Source organism: Malania oleifera, chromosome 11, assembly GCF_029873635.1.
Source record: "Malania oleifera isolate guangnan ecotype guangnan chromosome 11, ASM2987363v1, whole genome shotgun sequence".
In the NCBI taxonomy this organism is placed as follows: Eukaryota; Viridiplantae; Streptophyta; class Magnoliopsida; order Santalales; family Ximeniaceae; genus Malania; species Malania oleifera.
In genome coordinates, this window is record NC_080427.1 from 29,127,779 (window position 1) to 29,146,955 (window position 19,177).

General features: G+C 35.5%; 1 protein-coding gene across 2 annotated transcripts; it reads right to left on the reverse strand.

The window, feature by feature from the left end:
- Positions 1-781: 781 nt before the first annotated feature.
- LOC131168531 (uncharacterized) lies at positions 782-11,132 on the reverse strand. Of its 2 annotated transcripts, none has more exons than XM_058128033.1 (6): positions 10,556-11,132; positions 9,658-9,750; positions 8,877-9,110; positions 7,320-7,422; positions 2,913-3,142; positions 782-1,578 (listed from the first exon to the last, which is right to left on the reverse strand). In XM_058128033.1, exons 1-6 carry the CDS (start codon positions 10,882-10,884, stop codon positions 1,365-1,367), a joined length of 1,203 nt encoding a protein of 400 aa, XP_057984016.1. In that variant the 5' UTR covers positions 10,885-11,132; the 3' UTR covers positions 782-1,364. The 2 variants fall into 2 exon arrangements, with proteins under 2 accessions (XP_057984016.1, XP_057984017.1); XM_058128034.1 differs by lacking the exon at positions 782-1,578 and adding an exon at positions 1,866-2,379 and having other exon boundaries at positions 10,556-10,998.
- Between the last annotated feature and the right edge of the window lie 8,045 nt (positions 11,133-19,177).

Sequence of the window (19,177 nt, forward strand, 5' to 3'; positions counted from 1 at the left end):
GAGAAAGCGTATAATAGGGTACTTAGGAAAGCTTGCTTTATGGTAGATTTTAGAAAAAATGTATATGTAGTAGATAAACTGATGTCATTAAGAATATGTACGAAGGAATAATGACTAGTGTTAAGACTAAGGTGGAGAGACTAGAAGAACTTCCAATCACAATATATGTATATCAAAGATTTGCTTTGAACCCTTATCTTTTTATTTTAGTGATGGATGAACCGTCGTGTTCAAAATGAGATTCCATCGTGTCTTATTTCCTTGCAAATGATATTATATTGATTGATGAAACTAATGGAGTAGAATTTAAACTATAATTATAAAGAGAAGTTTAAAAAATTGGAGATTTTGGAAGAAGTAAAAATAAAACAAAATATATGAAATAAAATTTCAATCATGGTAGACAAAAAAGTTAAAAATATTAATTAATAATTTTTAATTGAAAATCATTCAAATTCAAGTACATCTCCGACTTGTCATCTACGAGGAATAATATAATAATGATTATCAAATCATATTTGAGAGTATAATATATGCATGCTTAAAGAAGATGGTTTATTGTTAAGATCTCCACAATTGTCTAGCTCAAAATTTTGACTGGTAGGACATTCAATTTATATATAATTCAATGTCTATCTTAAAATATTGTGTTAGCACTTACTTGTGACACAGTTGGCGAGTTACACAAGTCTTCAGAATTTCCCGAGCCCCACCATACGATTGGGGTTACGAGATGCAATAGGCTTTTAAATGAGCAAAAAAAAAAAAACAAAACAAAACAAACAAATAAGGTCTCTCTTTTTTTTAATTTGATCCAAAAGATTCAACAAAAAAAAAAATACTTAAAAAAGGATTAGTTGCTTGCCAATAATATAGTACTTTCAGTTTGCTCTCAAGTAACGGGCTGCAATAGGCTACCCATTGATCTTCAGGCTACCCATCATAACAGCATCAACATATTCCTTCAAAGATCAATAATTACCAAACCAGCTTCCAATTCAAACTTACTTCCCACTAGACATAAAAGCTTCTAAAGGAGATTAACATGTAATTGGAAACACTTTTTTTTTTCCGTCTTTATGATGATCATTATATCAACAATGCCATGAATAGACTTTCATAATGACAACCACACTTTGAATTTACAGCCCACAGCCCAAACCGAGCAACCAGCCTCTCGTCAAGTTCCAATTTGATTATCTGAGAGGGAACTATGGGACCTGATTTGCTCGAATGGAGTATTGGCCTATTCTGCTGCCTCAGGAATGCCATAGCAGGACAGGATCGAGCATTGTAACAGGAAAGCAATGAGCCGCATAAGAGCAAAAATGGCGAACCTCTGGTGGAAAAAATTGCTGCATTCTCTAATCATCCAAGGCATAAACAGGTTTTTGCCATTCCTTGGTGTTCTTCTTTGGATCGTCGGTGAGGCTGAGATCTGTCTCATCTACCTTGAAGGTTTTAATGAATGTCTTGGCGTGCATCATGATCAGCCTCTCTAGAATGAACAGCTGATAATTGTTCTCTATCAGGGGATCCAAGATCTGGCTGTAGTTGGATGAATATGCTAATTTGTACCTGTAGAAATGGGTCATTGAAATCAAGTTCTACATCATTAGGCATGGTAATTTGACAAAATTTCAAGATCATCTAAATATTTCAGTTAGTTTCGAGGCAACCAGAAAATTACCATTCCAATTTATGACAAATTTCAACCCTTAAAACTGTATCATGTTTAATATTTCAACAGCAGCATTTGGCAATGCACTTATGAAGCATGCCTGTGCCATCTAACTATTTGAAATAGGAAATCAACAACCCATAACACATTCAATTTAAACATTCATTAAAAAATATAACAACCTTCATAGAATGCAGTTTTCCCCACTGCCACCATTTTCTTCATTACACCTCTCCATTCCCCACGAGGTGAAGAACAATCACCAAGGACACTGCACTGTCATTTTACTCACTTCCACCACCACCCAACAATATCACCTTTATCTCTATCACCCCTCGTCCCACCATCATTCTAGGAGACTAGGACCCCAACAGCTCCATTTAACCAAGAGTATGAATCCACAATCATTACAAGAGTCGGCTTGACATCACAGTAGAGTCACTAAAATCCTTGTATTTCTCTTGTATCAATCTAAAAACATCTTCCATGTGATGAATACCATTCATCTACCAAATGTGATTTCAGAAAAGCAATATTGGATAACAGTGAAATGCAAAAAAGACAAACATAACATATTTCCAAGTTTAGATAAGTGTTTTAGAAGGATATTTTGAACTGCAGCCTTGGAAATTTGGAATCTGGTTTCAATTTCAATCAGGATTGAAACTGAATCTAAAACAAGAAGGCAGAACCGTCTCCTGCAAACACAGATAGGATTGACTTCTATATCAAGAAAATTTTCAAAATAAAAAACAATTCATAGGCTTTCCATAGTCAAATGTTTGGAATTTAAACCTAAAAATCTGCCATCAATGACCGAAATCACAACATAAAACATGCATTGCCAACTTCGGATAGATGACATTAAAAGCTATGTTAAGTTTTGCATTGGGATTAGAGTTAAATCTTTCGCAAAGAAAATACTTAGAGATTGATGTGGGAAGCAAATCGATAACATAACAAGGAGCTCCTAAAACATTCCATGACTTCATGTTCAAAGGGAATAAAAGCTATTTGCTCAGAGTAGGAAGTTTATGCCTTAATCAAGTTGGATTATCACAACAGCAGAATCTCTACTTTTATAAACCACCAAAAAGTAACCACATAACTGAGGTGGGCCCAATATATAGCATATACAAAATGCTTGGAATTACATGCCTGCCACAATACATTCTCTGCAGTCCTAGACTCCTAGTACTCAGACACCAAGAGCTAGCTCCAGAACTCTTACCTGACAGATAGAGGAGAAAAAAATCCTGGCGTTCTCTCATTTGAAGCAATGAAAAGAGTCCGTCCAGGGGCAACCCATTTTTCAATTCTTCGAAGAATAAATTCCGGGCGTGTATCTCTGTCCAGATGAGGATGTCGGCTCCTAAAAACCCCAAACCTATCCTTCCTGGTTTTTATTTTATCACCTCGACGAACATGGATGGCATCATAATCACCAAGATGTGCCATAATCTGTAGACAATAAATTGTTTGATGCATCAAAGATTGATAGTTAGTTAATGTGTACTATCTGAAATTTTTCTGCAAAATAACTGAGGTGCAGACAGCGAAGCAAAAAGAAACAAGAGATACAGATTGATACTGCAGAATTACGTCCACATTCTTCGCCTTTTCTTTTGGGCACAAACTAACAGCATGCTAAGAAAATGTACATTCTCTGGACTTTCAAAAAAATTTGATATCAAATTGTTTGGTACTCCCCAAAATGAAAGAGAAACAACAAACCCCAACAGAAGAGAAAATATAATAAAGAGGATAAAAAGAAATCACTTCCTTTAGCATTCAGAGATTAAAAAAAATAGAGCATGCTGTAAGTGTTCTGTATTTCAGGGTCTATCATCCATGAATCTAACAGTGAACATTAAAAACAACAGTTTTAGTGCCAATTTTCAAGGTTTCTGGTACAAGAGGGTAAAGACAAACCTAGGTGAGGTTGACTGCATGGACCATGGTTGACAGATCCATGTATTATTTGCATCTACACTTAAGGACAATCTTATTATACCACAGACAATCTCATATGGTACCTCATCAACTCAATCATCAACCTATTTGGCTTCACATGGGCTGGCCTTCAGATCAGACTGTTTACAAGAGCAGGTGAATGACTTGACAATATTGAAGTTCAGAATCTCAATGATAGTCATGGGTACAACTTCAGCAAGGCTAATAGTTGTACTAGCAAACATCCACATAGACCAATTTTGAAACCATCTACCTTGTTATGAATCACAAAATGCATTTTGAAGCACAAAGTACAGAGTTTAAAATACGTGCAGATTTGTTGCCATCAAAAGCAGTTCAATGTTCTTTTAGTTGCACTAGAAAATGCTTTGTTCATACTTTCCACACTGATGTCCAGCTTCAATTTCTATGATGGTTTCATTCTAAAGAGACATCAACCTCAAAAGATACACTTTTGAGTAAATTAGGGTGATAAAGATAGTTTGGCAGTTGCAATATGGACCATATAAGAAATATCACAAGGGTGAGAGTGGTTTTGTTGATCTAAAGGTTGTAAGAGGGTGAGGTAATAGACTTATAGTAAGAAAAGTTTTGACAGCACTCTAATATTTACTGCCCTAAGTTGTGCAAATGGTGGAAAAAGAACAGTCATTTTCACATACCTAACCCCACCTAGTGGGATTTAAGGTTTGGTTGTTTCATTCTGAAGGACAGATTTTTGTGGGTGGGCGAGATTTCTTAGGAAGCCATGGTGCCTCACCTTTTCAGGCTTTTTACCATTAACAACAGTCAGATGACTTTCTTTTATTCCTTTTGATTTTGTGTTTTTTTTGGGGGGGGCCGGGAGGGTGTTAGTCCATGGTGCTCTTTCTTGGTCCTTTTATGGAATCCAAACAAAAGAGTTGATGAGATAGTTCAATCATTGATAGTTATGGATTTACTTTTTCCTTAATCAAGGTGGTTCACACACACACACATTTCGGATAATTTAATAAAATAAGAAATTATATAACAAGTAGAACACAACAGAGGATGAGGTGTCCAAGAGACATCAAAACAAACATAAAACAATACAAAACAAAACAAAAGCAGCTTAAAATAACACAGCCCACTGGTTACATTGCACATCAACGAGCCGTACCCCTGGAAACAAACCAAACAGAGTTATGCTCCAACCAAATACTCCACACAAAATCTGTTCCATCATCCTTCCCTTAAAAGTAAGCACATCTCCAACAAATTTTGCTTCCTTATGACCGCCAAATCCCTTATATCTTCGAAGGAAAGAACTTCCTAAAGAAGAAAGGAACACTCAATTCTCCTCAAACACAACAAAAAAGCCTACTTCCAATGTCCCAAGAAAAGGGCAATGCAAAAAAAAGAAAAAAGAAAAAAGAATATTTGGTTCACTTCTTTGGAAACAAAGAAATCTTCTAGCCTGAAGCCAATTCATTAAGGTTGATCTGGTCAAGAACAATAGACCAAATAAAATCCCTAATCACAGTTTCAGCTATCTAAATCAAGGAATGTAACTAAAATGAGGACAACTAGCTTGAGAGTTGGTGATAGAAAAAGATTAGCAAGAGAACTTCCCCAACCCATCCAAAGCCCAAAATCTACAATCAGGATGAGAAGAAGGAATAAAAGAATCAATCACTCCCAAGAGTTGGGCCAACTCCACAGTTACCTCTCACTCAAGTTCCCCCTAAAGAAAAAATTCCAGGAGATGATAGCATCCTTGAGGACCAAAAAATTAGATATTGTGGCATTGTGACAACTTGAGACAGTAAAGACATGTGATTCAGGTACTTGGCTAGGGGATGGTTCTGGTTTGTTCTCTATATCTTTTCTTCTCCTGAAATTTCCAATTTCATATCCTTTCCCTTTGAATAACGTTATTTGGAAGATGAGTATTTACATGGACTTCTGACTCACAAGATTAATGTGGAGACTTATAGCGAGGGGATTCTATAAGGCTATTAGCCCAGACATTTGCATGATCCATATAAAGTCTAATGAGACAAATGCGCAGCTTTTTCCACATTACCAAGTGGCAAGACAGCTATGTAACACTTTTCCTCATTGGTGAGCCATAGATAACTCCAATGGCAGTAGATGACTTCGTGTTGTTATCAGTGAAGTTTTAGGGTTTTGGGAGAAGCAACAACGGTAGAATTTTGTCAATGTGTATTTTGCCTGCTATTTTCTGCACACTGGATTCATAAGAATGAAAGGATTTTTTAATGATAATATCTTACAATTTGGGGCTAGCAAAAAGGAAAAAAATGATAACATTTTTTTACAATTTGTTATGGGATAGAGTTGTTTCCCTAGCTTCTTCTTGGGCACTTGCTTCAAGGGTCTTTTGGGGGATTTCTTTGTTTGATTTGTAATGGGATTGTGGGGGTTACTTTTGTAATTATCTTTTTTTTTTTGGATAATAAAAAAGGTATATTATATATATATGTGTGTGTGTGTGTACAAGGAATCTCTTAAAAATTGATAATATCATAACATAGCCCCTAAAATTCTAATTTTTTCCTTGTACTAACACTCATTGTGCCATGTAAATTCTGGGCACTTCAGCTTTGCTGTGTCCAACATATGTCCAGAAAATAAAAATAAGCCCAACATTGCTGAGAATTTTCCGACAAGCGTTGAGGCCATGTCAGTAGGTAATGTCCAAGCTCCTGCCATCCTCAAAAAATCTTCTCTACCACTGCCCTTATCTTCTCTCTCTATCCTTTGAAAAATGTGCTAACACAGAGAGATGGTGTACAAAAGAAGGGGAAAAAAACACTATTTGGATTGGCTGGAGATATATGCAAATAGAAAGCACTTTCTTTGAGCATCAGAGACAAAATATTTAAGTTTTATTTGTGCCTCCACAGTCTGCTGGCCTCCATGGTCCTTTGGTCTTCCAAGAGCAATATCAAATCCCCATAGCAGGCAGACCTGCATCAAAGTACTCATTTGCCCTACTTTAATGATTCCACATGAGCTGTCTCTTCATCTGCTTGTTTCCAATGCTCTAAGCTTCCAAAGTCCACACTCATCTTAGAGACACTCTCATGAAGATATAATTTATTACATATTACTATATAAAAAGCTAGCATCACAGATGTTTTCATCTGCCAGCAAATGTATCGCTGTTGTTTTCCAAAAGCTATCAGATAACCCTTTCAGAGACATCTTCAAATATAGGACAACTCTCTCTCTTGCCAAACAGTCATAACCATAAAACTATTTATCTTTAGAGCAGCTTTAATATAAATATTCCTATATTATGCCACACACATGGTGCAATAAATATGGAGACTACAGACTGGTTCAGAAGTCAGGTCTTGCACATATCTCCATTATTTTAAGTAGGCAATAACTTGGTGAAAACCATGATAAAATCTTGACTGGGCTAAACTATATTTAGGCCAACTTGAATCAGGTTTCACATGTTCAATCTGCAAGAGAAAGATTAAAACGCTGAAAATCAGACTGCTTTTTCTTTTTTACTTTCACTATCTGTACTTTTCCTTGATTATGAACAGAGAATGTAATTTAGAAGTATGTTTTGTCATTCCCATTTAGTGGAGAGCACAGTATATAGTTAAAAGACTTGTGTGCATTATAACATGACCAGACTCTAATAGAAATATACACAACAAACCTTTTCTGCTGCAGTTCGTAGTTTCTCAGTGGCCCCTGAAGGGAGAAATGAATATGGTAACATAACAGCACTGCGGTTGTTTCGATCCTTGCATTCCATAAACCTAAATGATTAATATGATTAATACCTATGCAGACTAGTGGCATTGAGAAAAAAAATATATATATATTCAACAGTCCTAAGTTTCTGAAAGAATTGCCTAACTGGGAAAAAAAATATATATAATTGGCATGTTATAACTAAATTTATAGCAAGGGAGAGACTAGGGGTGGGGGGGGGACCCAGTAGGCTGCAAGTGAAATCCAAACCAACTTCAATTGATTTTTAATTAACATGATTCAAGCCCCAGCCCTTCCATCCTCCACAATCCTTTCAATCAGCAATGATTGGATAGAATATGAGATTTTGGAAGTCTTAGACTGGATACATCATTGGCAAAATTTTTGCATATAAGTTGAAATTTTGGATTTTAAGTGGGTCAAAATGGAAACTACCATCCAATTTTATTTTATTGTTTTGGTTTTGAATTTTGCAGCCAAAATTCAGTAATTTCAAATTTTTAGAAAACCCACAAGCTTGAATATGCGATAAGATAACATCATGATACATTTTTAGATTTCAAATTCAAAAATAAGTTGCTTAGATCAGAAACAAATGTTATGCTACATAAGAGGTGGTCTTAAATCACCGTTTGATGAGCACTATAAATATTTGAATGTTTTTCACTTCTTTACATGATTAGAAATATGCAAGTTATTATCACCATGTATTATGAAATTGTCATACACATCCTTTCAATTTATGGTGGCTCTAAATTATGTTTATATAGAATCATTTGCTTTAATATTTCCCAAAGTTTTATTTGTAATTTTCATAATTTACTATAAGATTCTATTGTTTCTTTAATCAAATTTGAAATTTCCATTCAAAATTTAATTCCTTGGATAGATGTGAAAAGGTGCTGCTAGAGCATTGTAACAACAATTTGTTCTACACACAGAACATTGTAGTCACAATTTGTTAAAAATAACGTAAAATAAAAAAAAATGAAAACAAGAAGTTACTTCAGTAACTTCACAGATATAAAGGAGAAAAATTTCCGTAAATAATTGAATAGGCACAAAAGTATACCCAAAATAATCCATATTGACAGCATACAAACCTTTTTGCTAAGGGGTCTTTTCTTTGTGCTTAATTGTCTCTTAGTAAACTAGTTCCTTAATTTTTGAACCAATTCAGTAAATCAGAGGTGTTTGTTTGTGCCTCTTAATGCTCTAAATTGACAAGGCATCAACACCTCGCCTGATAGTGCTCTTAATCATTCAGAGATGAATTTGCAAATTTAGAATTTGTTTTAGTGATTAATACTTGATGCTTAATTTAATCAAATGACCACTAACATAAGCCCCTATTCCCCGTCCAAGCTCATCCTAAAAAGTTTAACAAGCTATGCACATCCATGCAAACTAACATTTATGATACCAGAATTTCTCAGAGTACAAGGACAAAATGCAAAGCAAAGTATTAAAAAGAATGGAATAAAAGCATTGGGATTACCAAGAGAGAGGGCTTGCAGTTCGGTTTATGAGCAGGAGATTTGAGTAGCGGCTGTCCTCTTTCAGGTCAACCCGACTGACTCCTTCCACATGGGCTACTCCTCTAGCTCCCAATTTCATACTAGTCAATAGCACTTGATACCACTCTTTTGAATTGTCTAAAATAACAGGAATAGTGTTGGATATGAGTTCCAAATCATACAAAAAATCCATTGCACAGGAGCTTGCTGCCCACCTACCAAATAAACAAAAAAGATTCAATTGTAAAGCTAATTCCCTTTTTAATTGGTATAAAACCAATCTGACCCCCAAACCTTGACTCAATCATAAAGGTGTTACATAGAAACAAGAAGGCCACAAGTTCAAATCATGGAAAGAGTCTCTCCAAGCATGGAGGTAAGGCTACGTACATCTTAGCCTCCCCAACCATGGCTTTTGAGTCTTGTGCTCTCTCTCACGCACGCACGCTCGCACACACACACACACATAGCATGGAGGTAAGGCTACGTACATCTTGGCCTCCCCAACCATGGCTTGTGAGGCTTGTGCTCTCTCTCTCTCTCATGTGCTGTGTGCGTGTGCGCATGCGCGTGCGAGTTCTAACTCTTTTTCAAGGCAGCTGCCAAGATGCCTGGTTGGAGAGAGGGACTTGTTAGCTTCAACAACAGCTCTTTTTTGCAATGTTGATTTTTTTAATGAATATCCTTAGAAACAAAAAAGGCAACCCAAAAAACTGCTAATTTCATGAAAAATTACCAAAAACTGAAGCAAAGACGACTTACATTTCCTCTGAAGTTGCATTATTGGATTGATGAAGGATCCCTTTCTTATTGTGAATTGGATTAATGCACATCCTAGAAGGCATCACAAATGTTCTGCAAGATGCAAAAATAGTGAGGAAGAACTTGGTTACTGGATAAATGTAGTAAAATAATTACTGAGATTGGAAATCTCATGGACAGGGAAACTTGGTCATGTATAATAAAAGCATCCATATAATAACCAAATATGAATAAAACTGAGGCAACAAATCTCCTGCATTTCCAGAATCTGCAACTGGGAATTAATAAAAATTTGACATATAGAGACACCATGTGACTCCAATTAGCTTTCAAACCCCAAAAAAGCAGCTTAATGCACGAGGCTCCAACCTATGCTGGTATTCGGAGAGTGATCTTGAAGTCTATGTATTTTTTCAAATTTCCTTTCAAGCGTTGCAACAAAATTTTAAACCACGGCCAAATTTCCTGAACTTTGCTTTTACACAGAACAAAAACCAGGATTTGTGCTGTCAGTTCAATACTAATGAAGTTAAAATGTGCAGTCCAAAAAATACATTCAATTTTAAAAATTATTCCTTAATTAATTTGACTTATTATCGAAGGACAGCACAACAATCTTAGTTTCTTAACATGCATCGACGTTCTTACTCTTCAGTTTCATTCTTGGATTTTCTCTGAATTTTGTTGCCAATAATATTCTCCAAATACCAATTTAAAATAAGATCAGATAATTCCAGGACCTCAAATTCATCACATATATAGTTTTCAATAAGTGTTTATAATATTTAAATTATTGACTCTCCATTAATCAGCCAAGAATTCACATTTTGCCAATTCAGTTCCCTCGAAACACTAAAAACCCAACCCGAGAGAGAGAGGGAGAGAGAGAGAGAGGAACCTTCTGAGGAACATGGCCTCTTCAAGAGCACATCTGAGGCTGGACTCTTGGTGGCCCAAGCCCTCACAAGAGTCACAATGCTTTCCGGGACAGTCGATCCTCTTACCCCAGTACAAGTACTTCTCATGGCCGTAGGGGCGGTGGTTCCTCTGCGGCTGAGGCTTGAGCAAGTTTTGGAAGGTTTTTGCAGAGGAAAATGAGAATCCATTTGGGGAAATTGAAGATGACAGAAGGCACAAAAAGACAACGCCAACAAGGGAGATTGTAAAAACGATAATTGGTGCTCTTGGTTTTGGTTTGCCCTTTGTTAGGGTTTTATGATGAGCCATTGCAGTTGCCGAGGAGGAGGACGAGAAGCTTGCTTCTCTGTGAACCGTGAAGCTGAAGCAATAGACTTGGAGATCTGGCCACCCCCGAACAGAGTCTTACCGTCGCGTTGGCCCCACAGTAATAAATTCTCCTTCTTAGAACATGATCTCTGTACGGAATCACTTTACTGTTTTTTTTGCTCATTAATTTTCGAAAATTACTAATAATCATAGCTGTATGATCTTGAATTTACTTTACTTTATATCTCTGAAGTGTCTCAACCTTGTTTAGGAATAAAAATAAATTAAATAATTTTTAATAAGCACAGGATATGTGTCAAGCAAATATCGGTATCCCACATATGTCAAATACGGCCACTTCAGGCTTCCGAAAGTGCCCTTATTGTCTAGATTTAATCAATCTGAAAACATTGATTACTTTTTCTTAATAAAAATTTCAAACATAACTTACACAAAAAAAATTTTCTTCATAGGTACTTTTTTGTGTTGCTCAATGCTCATTAAGCTTCCAAAATTACATATAAACATATCACCTATGTTGCATGATACTTGAATTCACTTTTAACAACCCTAATTTTTCAAACTTGTTAACGGGAGTAAATATTGAAATGGTTGATGGGTATAGGTTGGACATTAGGCTAATTCGATGGTTGATTAGAATGCTATTAAAGTATTTCATATGTATTATGAGACATCACATGACCAAGAAATAATGCGCAAATTGAAGTTTAGTATCTAATATCAAAGTTTAGTAATTGAAGGATGCAAAGTATATTCTTATTTTATGATAGATCAAGGAGGGGGGGTAGGGACCTTAATTACATTTCCTCATTATTAGAGAAGGTATAATCCCAATGGCATTTAGGAATGGGATAATATTAACCAATGAAAGAAAGGGATAACCCCTCATGGCATATAATTTCCTATTAATGACATTTAATCTTTGGAAATAAGGGAATGCAATAGACAAGTGGGGGCAAATAAGATATAAGATATAGGTCACGTGTAGCATAGGTCTTATAGGAACTGGGCGTCTACATCATAAGGCCATAAAATATGCATCAAAAGGCCACATCTTGAGACCATAAGATATATACCGAAAGCATGTCATAACAAAGTAAACTGATAAGTGCCCCCATGGGCATGACGTGGTGGAAAGACATCAGCACGTAAGAAGGAGTATTGGAGGTTCAATTCTAGGTAAATACACTCACTGAGCCAGCGGTACCTGTGGTTGGTGAGAGTTTACTCCGTGAACCAGCGGGGACTGTGGATGGTGAGAGTTCGCTCTATGAGCCAGCGAGGACCATGGATGGTGAGAGTTCTTCGTCAGTCAGCGGAAGTCATGGATGGTAATGGAGATGTTGTAAGACACAAATAAATTGCCTCAAATAAAATTATGATTATATTTATATAAATAATATGAAAGGTTTTAAATTATGATTATATCTATTTACATGATATGTGTTAGTACTGGAGGAGTCCATGGGTGAGCTTGATACACATGGGTGAACACCAACTTGATCCAAAAGTTTAAGTCTATTAGGTATTGAGCCCAACTATGTATATAAGCACTCATCATCTACTTTAATATTTCAATGTGGGACAATCTTACAAGCGGAATTCTCAACAATCTCCCCCTCACTTGTGAGTTTCAACTGTTCCCCCTTGAACGGAAACCATTTCCCTTATGGGAGTAAGTCCAATTCCCCAACAGTTGTTCAAATAGGCCTTACTACTGGCGCCTTACGTGTATCATATTGCATTCCATGTGCCTCCGAATCAATCCTACCTCTCACATCTTGACCCTATTCGGATCCATTCCCAGCCTAAATGATCCTTATTGGCCTCGGCCACACACTTAGTCCTCCAAGTATTAGCACGTCAGGAGAATTAGTTTCACATCTCGACTTTTTATGATGTCGCTCACCTAGAGTTATGAACCGTCGGCTCTGATACCACTTGTTAGGACCGGAGGAGCCTATGGGTGGGTTTGATACACATGTGTGAACATCAATTTGATCCAAAAACTTAAGCTTATTGGGTTTTGTGTCAAACCATATATATAAGCACCAATTATCCACTCTAATTTTTCAATGTGGGACAAGCTTACAAGTAGAATTCTCAACAATATAAAAAATTTTTAAATATAATAATGTTATAATAATATTGATTTTCCAAATATGAAGAGTCTATTTACAATAATGACTTCTAATGACTTCTCGGAATTTGAGGAGTCATAATTATGATAAGTTATGAATGTTAATTAATCACTTGAAGGAAGTGATTAGTATATAAAGGTGGTTGGGGCTGGTCCTATCTCATCCTAGGAAACTTGTGCTACTTTTCCATTAAATTAAGAAAAGCACAAGGAAACATAAGGTTGTGAGATAGAAACACAGCCCAAGGATATTCACTTGGAAGCATGGATCAAGGTATGAGTTTCTTGAAGCTTTACTCTCAGATCTTGAAGTAATGCATTATCAACCAATCAGACTGTACTGTGATAACAAGGCCACTATACACATAGCCTCAAATCCAGTGTTCCATGAACGAATCAAGCATATCAATATAATATGGTTTGAGAAAAACTACAGAATGGTATCATTCAAACAATCTATATGCATACAAGCCAAAAACACACTAATCTTTTTACCAAAGCTCTTGGATTTACATAATTTAATTACTTACTTAGCAAGTTGGGTGTTATTCAAGATTGCTTTCACTATTATGGTCTACGTTAGCCCCAATGTTTCAACCTTTGTTTTGATGATGACAAAAGCAATGAGAAGTTCTAACTATTTATGCAAGTTTTTTTAGATGCATAAATAGGGTTTTCAAGAGAAAGACGAAATTCTCAAAGATGCATTGATTTCAAGGTCCAAGTGGAAAAGAGGTTGAAGGAGGAGAAGGATAAATTCAAAAATTGAAGAGCATGGACCAAGGAAGAGGACATTATCACTTCTCTTGGGACTAAGTAAGTTTAAGGAGTATGTTAGCTCTCAGCAAAGTTTTAGAGTCATGCTCTCATAAATTTTGCAATTTTTCATTTGACTTTACTTGATTTTTTTTCCCTAAAAAAGAACCTCAGGGGCATTTTTGTCATTTATTTTTAAATCCTAAAAAAATGCTCCAGATTTTAAGTTTTCATATGAAATGACTTGTATGCGAAATTTCACATCAATTGGATGTCATTTGATTGGTTTTCAAACAAAGAAAACAAAGCAGTAAAAGTTGTATATATGTCACTTATAATTCGTTTTCTCTCAATATGAGACTTTTAAAATTAAAAAAATATTTTTTCCATAAACTACACTCTTGGAGCTTTAAGTTGACATATTACATGCATGTTTTAGACTAGTATATTGGGCGCAATAATTTATTAAAGACATACTATTTATACTATTAGGATTTTCTTTTTGAATTCAGACATGTTCTAGTATTTTGTCTTTTTCTCCTTGAAACGATATCCATTTAACTTGATTATTTTTTTTAAATAAAACGAGACTAGAAAAGGAATTGTTTAACATATAAACCACCATCTTTGGACATGTGTACTAGCTGTTGGAAAGTTTTTAAATTGACTAAACTGAATCTGGCAGCAGTAATTTTCACTGTTGGATCTATGTGTAGTAAATGAATTATATTTTATGTTTGTCATATCCGAATGATTTGAAACTTGATTTGCTTTAAACTAGACTCATTTTGAGATATTAAATATTTATCATATAATTTTTTAAGCAATTATAATAGTTGTTTTAGAATTTCCAATTTAAGCTGTGTGAATTGTCAAAATTTTTGCCTAACATGTGTATGTTGTTGGAGTGACTTGAAGTGTGTCATTATGGAGCTCCAACGGCTAATAGAAGTTTTTGGCTATAAAAGGAGGTCTTCACGGTGCTCCAAAGAGATCAAAAGCATGACATTCTTTGAGCTCTCATTCTCTCAATTTTTCAAATTTTATTTTGAGTTTTAATTTAAACTCAATTATCTCTCCAAGCTTTTTTCTTGATCATTTTCATTTTTGAGTTTAGGAGAGTTCTTGTACTTGTATTTTCATATCTAGTCTATCAAGAGACTTTCATTTCTTGTACTTATCTACATTGTAAGAAGATCATAGAGTTGAGTTTTCTAGCTCGGTTGGAATCATGTGAGGGTTTCGAGTTTCGGGTTGTTAAGCTTTCAAGCTTGGGGTGAACCAAGTTCGGTTCAGTTGTACGGGAGGTATGAAGCTCGGCCATTACAAAGGAGTCTCTGGTTGGGAGTTTGTACTCTGGTTTATTAGTAAATGGTCTTAAGAAGAAGGATCTTAACACAAGTGGACATAGACAAGTTGTCGAACCACTATAAAAATCTAGGTGCCCTCTTGTCTACTCTTTTTCTCTCTAAATTATTTACATAACTTGTAGTGTGCTTGGTTGCTTATCTTCAACACTTTAAATACTTGTGATTGTTCACTTGTGCTACATAAATTGACTCATTTAACATTCATACTTTGAAATTTTTTGAGTTACTTGCATACTAGCACTGAATCATAGTAGTTTTGGAAAATACACACACTTAGTCAAAAAGAGTTATTCACCCCCCCCCCCCAAGTGGAAGACCATCAACACATGTTCAGTCTATCCACCATTGATTCAAGCATACATAATACAAGATGCTTATCGATCACAATGACTCCCAAATTGGATACTAAGATGGTTAGGTATGGCAATAATTGTTCATGTTGTTGTATTAGGAAGCAAAGCCTTCATCACTAGAACTCTATAGATTATTAAACAGTGTTTAGAGGATTATAAGAATCAAAATAGTCCACATATTATCTAAAATGAATAGCTAAACCCAAAAGCCCAAATAGGTAAACTTAGCAAAATGGTCACATTCAAAAGATCAAATAGGTGCACTTGATAGGATGATCAAAGAAGAAAAACCTAATATATGCCCATTTATATAATGGCCAAGTACCATGGGCCATATAGGTATGTTTGGTAGGATGGCCAAGTATAAAAGCCCAAAGAGGCCCATTCGACAAAACATTGAAATACAAATACTAGGTAGGCCCATTTGCTAGAGGTAAAGTACAAAAGGATAAATAAACTTGTTTGGAAAAATGGACAAGTCCAATTGTCCAAATAGGCTAACTTTGCAAAATTGTGAACTCCAACGGGCCAAATAGGCCTATAGGTAGGATGACCAGGTAAAAGTGCCAAACAAGCCCATTTAGCAAAAACACCAAATACAAAAGGGCAAATAAGCTCACTTCAAAAAATGGCCAAGTTTAGCAAGCAAAGTAGGCTCAATCAGTAAAATGGTTTAAGTAAAAAATGCCAAAAAAGAACCCTCTTGCATAATAACCAAATGCAAAAGGCCGAAAATAACCTTACCATATAGCCATAGAGACCAATCTACCTCTCGATGTGATAATATTGAGATATATTCAATATAGAGAAGGACTCTTAGATAACAATAATAGAGGTGGTAGCCTTGGGAAATCTCCAAGAGAGAGAAGGTCACCTTGGTCCCTAAGACAATAAAGAGATAACTTGAGAAATACCTATGAAAGAGAAGGATACTTTGATTGCCGAATCGGAGGCTTGAGAAATGACCAAGAGAAAGAAGGTCACCTTGATTGCTAAAATAGAGGGAGATAACCTTAGGAATTGCAAAAAAGATAAGGCCACCTCAATTGAGTATCCAAGGAGACAACCTTAGTAAACGCTCAAGAAAGGAATTCATGACTCTTGATAGGGCTCAATGATTGAAAAAAAGGAGGAAATGAACAGCACCTTGACTCCAAGGCCCGAGGAGGCCCAACAAAAACAACAACAAAAGTTGGGGTACCTTGGCTCCAATGTACACTAGTGGATTCCTACTTAATTCCCTAAATAATTCCTTTATCTAGCAATATAGTATTTATCTTCTTTGTCTAAAGGCTTTACCATCCAATTGTGCATGATTGTCACAAAACCAAAATCTTTATCACCCTATACTTAACACATCAATATATTATCATTAACTTCTAATCGAAACACCATAAGAAGAAGGATCCTACAAAATATGAAAATGGATTATGAAGCCGAGAATGCCTCTAGGAGTTTTTTTTTTTTAACACCCATTGGTCAAGTGTAGGAAAATGGGTTCTAAAATCAAAAGTATTAGGGTGACAAGTAGGTACCTTTTCTAGTACCCTGTGGATCCTCTTAAGGAGTAGGGTTCCCAATGCTTATCTTTTTGTTCACATGTTAAGTAGTGTTCGTGATTGAATCTTTCCCTTGGATGAACTAATAAGATCATTATAGTGGACTTACTTACTGTCTTTGTATAATGTGGATCATCTTTTTTTCTTTTTTTTTTTGTGCTAGATTGTGTAGGTTGTGTTAGGCTTGGGCTTAGGTGGCTTTGACCCTTCCCCAAGGCTAGTGGTGAGTCAAACTTAGGGTGTGGCCATGACTTGTTAAGGTGCCCAAAGTCCACAAGGTTGGGTATGTTTGTTTCCAAAAACTTACAAATACTATATAAGTCTTCCACCAAAGAATGCTTTAATGAGATAGAATTTTTTTCACTAATGGATTACTCTTCTACAAGCTCAAGAATCTCAAGAAGAAAGGAAGTTGAGGATTTTGATCTAAACTAGTCCCTCCTTAGTTTTAACTAAGTTACCATCATAGATTCTATCATAAAAATAAAGTTAGGACGAAGAATAACTAAATGTTAGGGAGACTCCAGTGCTTGGTGGAAGGCTTAAGCACTAAGTGAGTACTACACCATTAATTGTTTTTACAAAAAAAAAAAATCTTTAGCTAATGATGTCTTATATCATAAGGAGCTTCATGATTTTCCAAAATTCTCTAATTGAGAGATTTGAGGATGCGATGACACTCTTAGGATCCCTTAATCTTAGTATGTTGATTCAAGGAAAACTGACATAATCAATCAAATCATTCAAAAAGCTCTTCCATTTATTTTTCTTTTTTGTAAGATAATTATTCTTCCTCAATTATGGATATGTACCAACTAGGTCCAGTTGCCTTCACTTGACTATTTAGCTAGTTTGACCTAAGTTAATTCCTGTAGTTCTAAGCAGTGCAATGATTCAATTTAAGCCTTTAGGCTCTTCTACTTCAATAAAGATTAGTAGCAAACCCTTCATTATCATCCTCAATCAATACTGACCATGTTTCAAACATGAGAATCCAATTGAATTCCAATGTTTAGCATATAGTGCAGCCTGAGAGAGACGAAATTCAAAGGTTTTGTACCATTGTATGTAAAAACAAGTCCTTGTTATAAATATTAATAAAATAACTAATGTTTGAATACTCACTTTTCTTATATTATGTTAATAATATTATTAAATAAATTAGCATTTGCCATTAATATTTTATAATTAATAAGTTGATTAACATTTTAAATATGTTTTAATAAAATAATATATAGTACTTATTCTCTAATTAAAAACAATATTGTTATTAATCATTGTTTGCTAATTAACATTTTTAATTTTTTCTTTCTTTCACTAGGTGTTCGATAGCCAACTATTGAAAGGCTTGGCTCACCAATATCCACACACACCTTCCTTCGTGTGAACCTTATTTATCTTTCATTCCCACCCTCACAAAAACAAATTCATCAAACAAAGAATAAGCTCAACACCAAATGGGTCGAGGACGGAGGAGGCAAAAATACAAGGAGGTGAGGGCTCTGATACCGCACAATCGAGAGCAAGCGAGCGAGCAAGAGAGAGAGGTCATGAGGAGGAGGAGACCGAAATTTCGAGGAGCTTATTTAGGGTAATATTCAACCTGCAGTATTTGTTAGAGGCACGGCTCAAGGAGAAAGAGAGGGTCAGAGGCAATGCGAGAAAACACATACCCTTCCATTAGTAAGATTGATGAATTCAAACAACAATGGCTTTATTTGTGCAAATTCAATGGGATCTTTATTTGAACCCCATCTTATGAACAATGATATCAACTGTGCAAATAACGATCCATATCTTGTGAACAACGATGTCTCCCATGCAGATTCAACAATGAACATTAAAGATGCATCGCATCATACCATCTCTTCAAAGTCTTTGGACCCTTTGAAAATTGAAATACTAACACATGACTGATATTAGTAGAGCTATTATCAATGAGGGCAATGCAATACAGATTCTAAGAATTTATTAGGTTACCGACATAGAGCAAATGGTACCCCCGCCCTTTAGTTCTCTGTGCTTTCTCTCCCCCTCTTCCTCCTCTCTTTTTTTCGTCTCAAATTCAAAAGCAAAATATAAAAACACTAATGC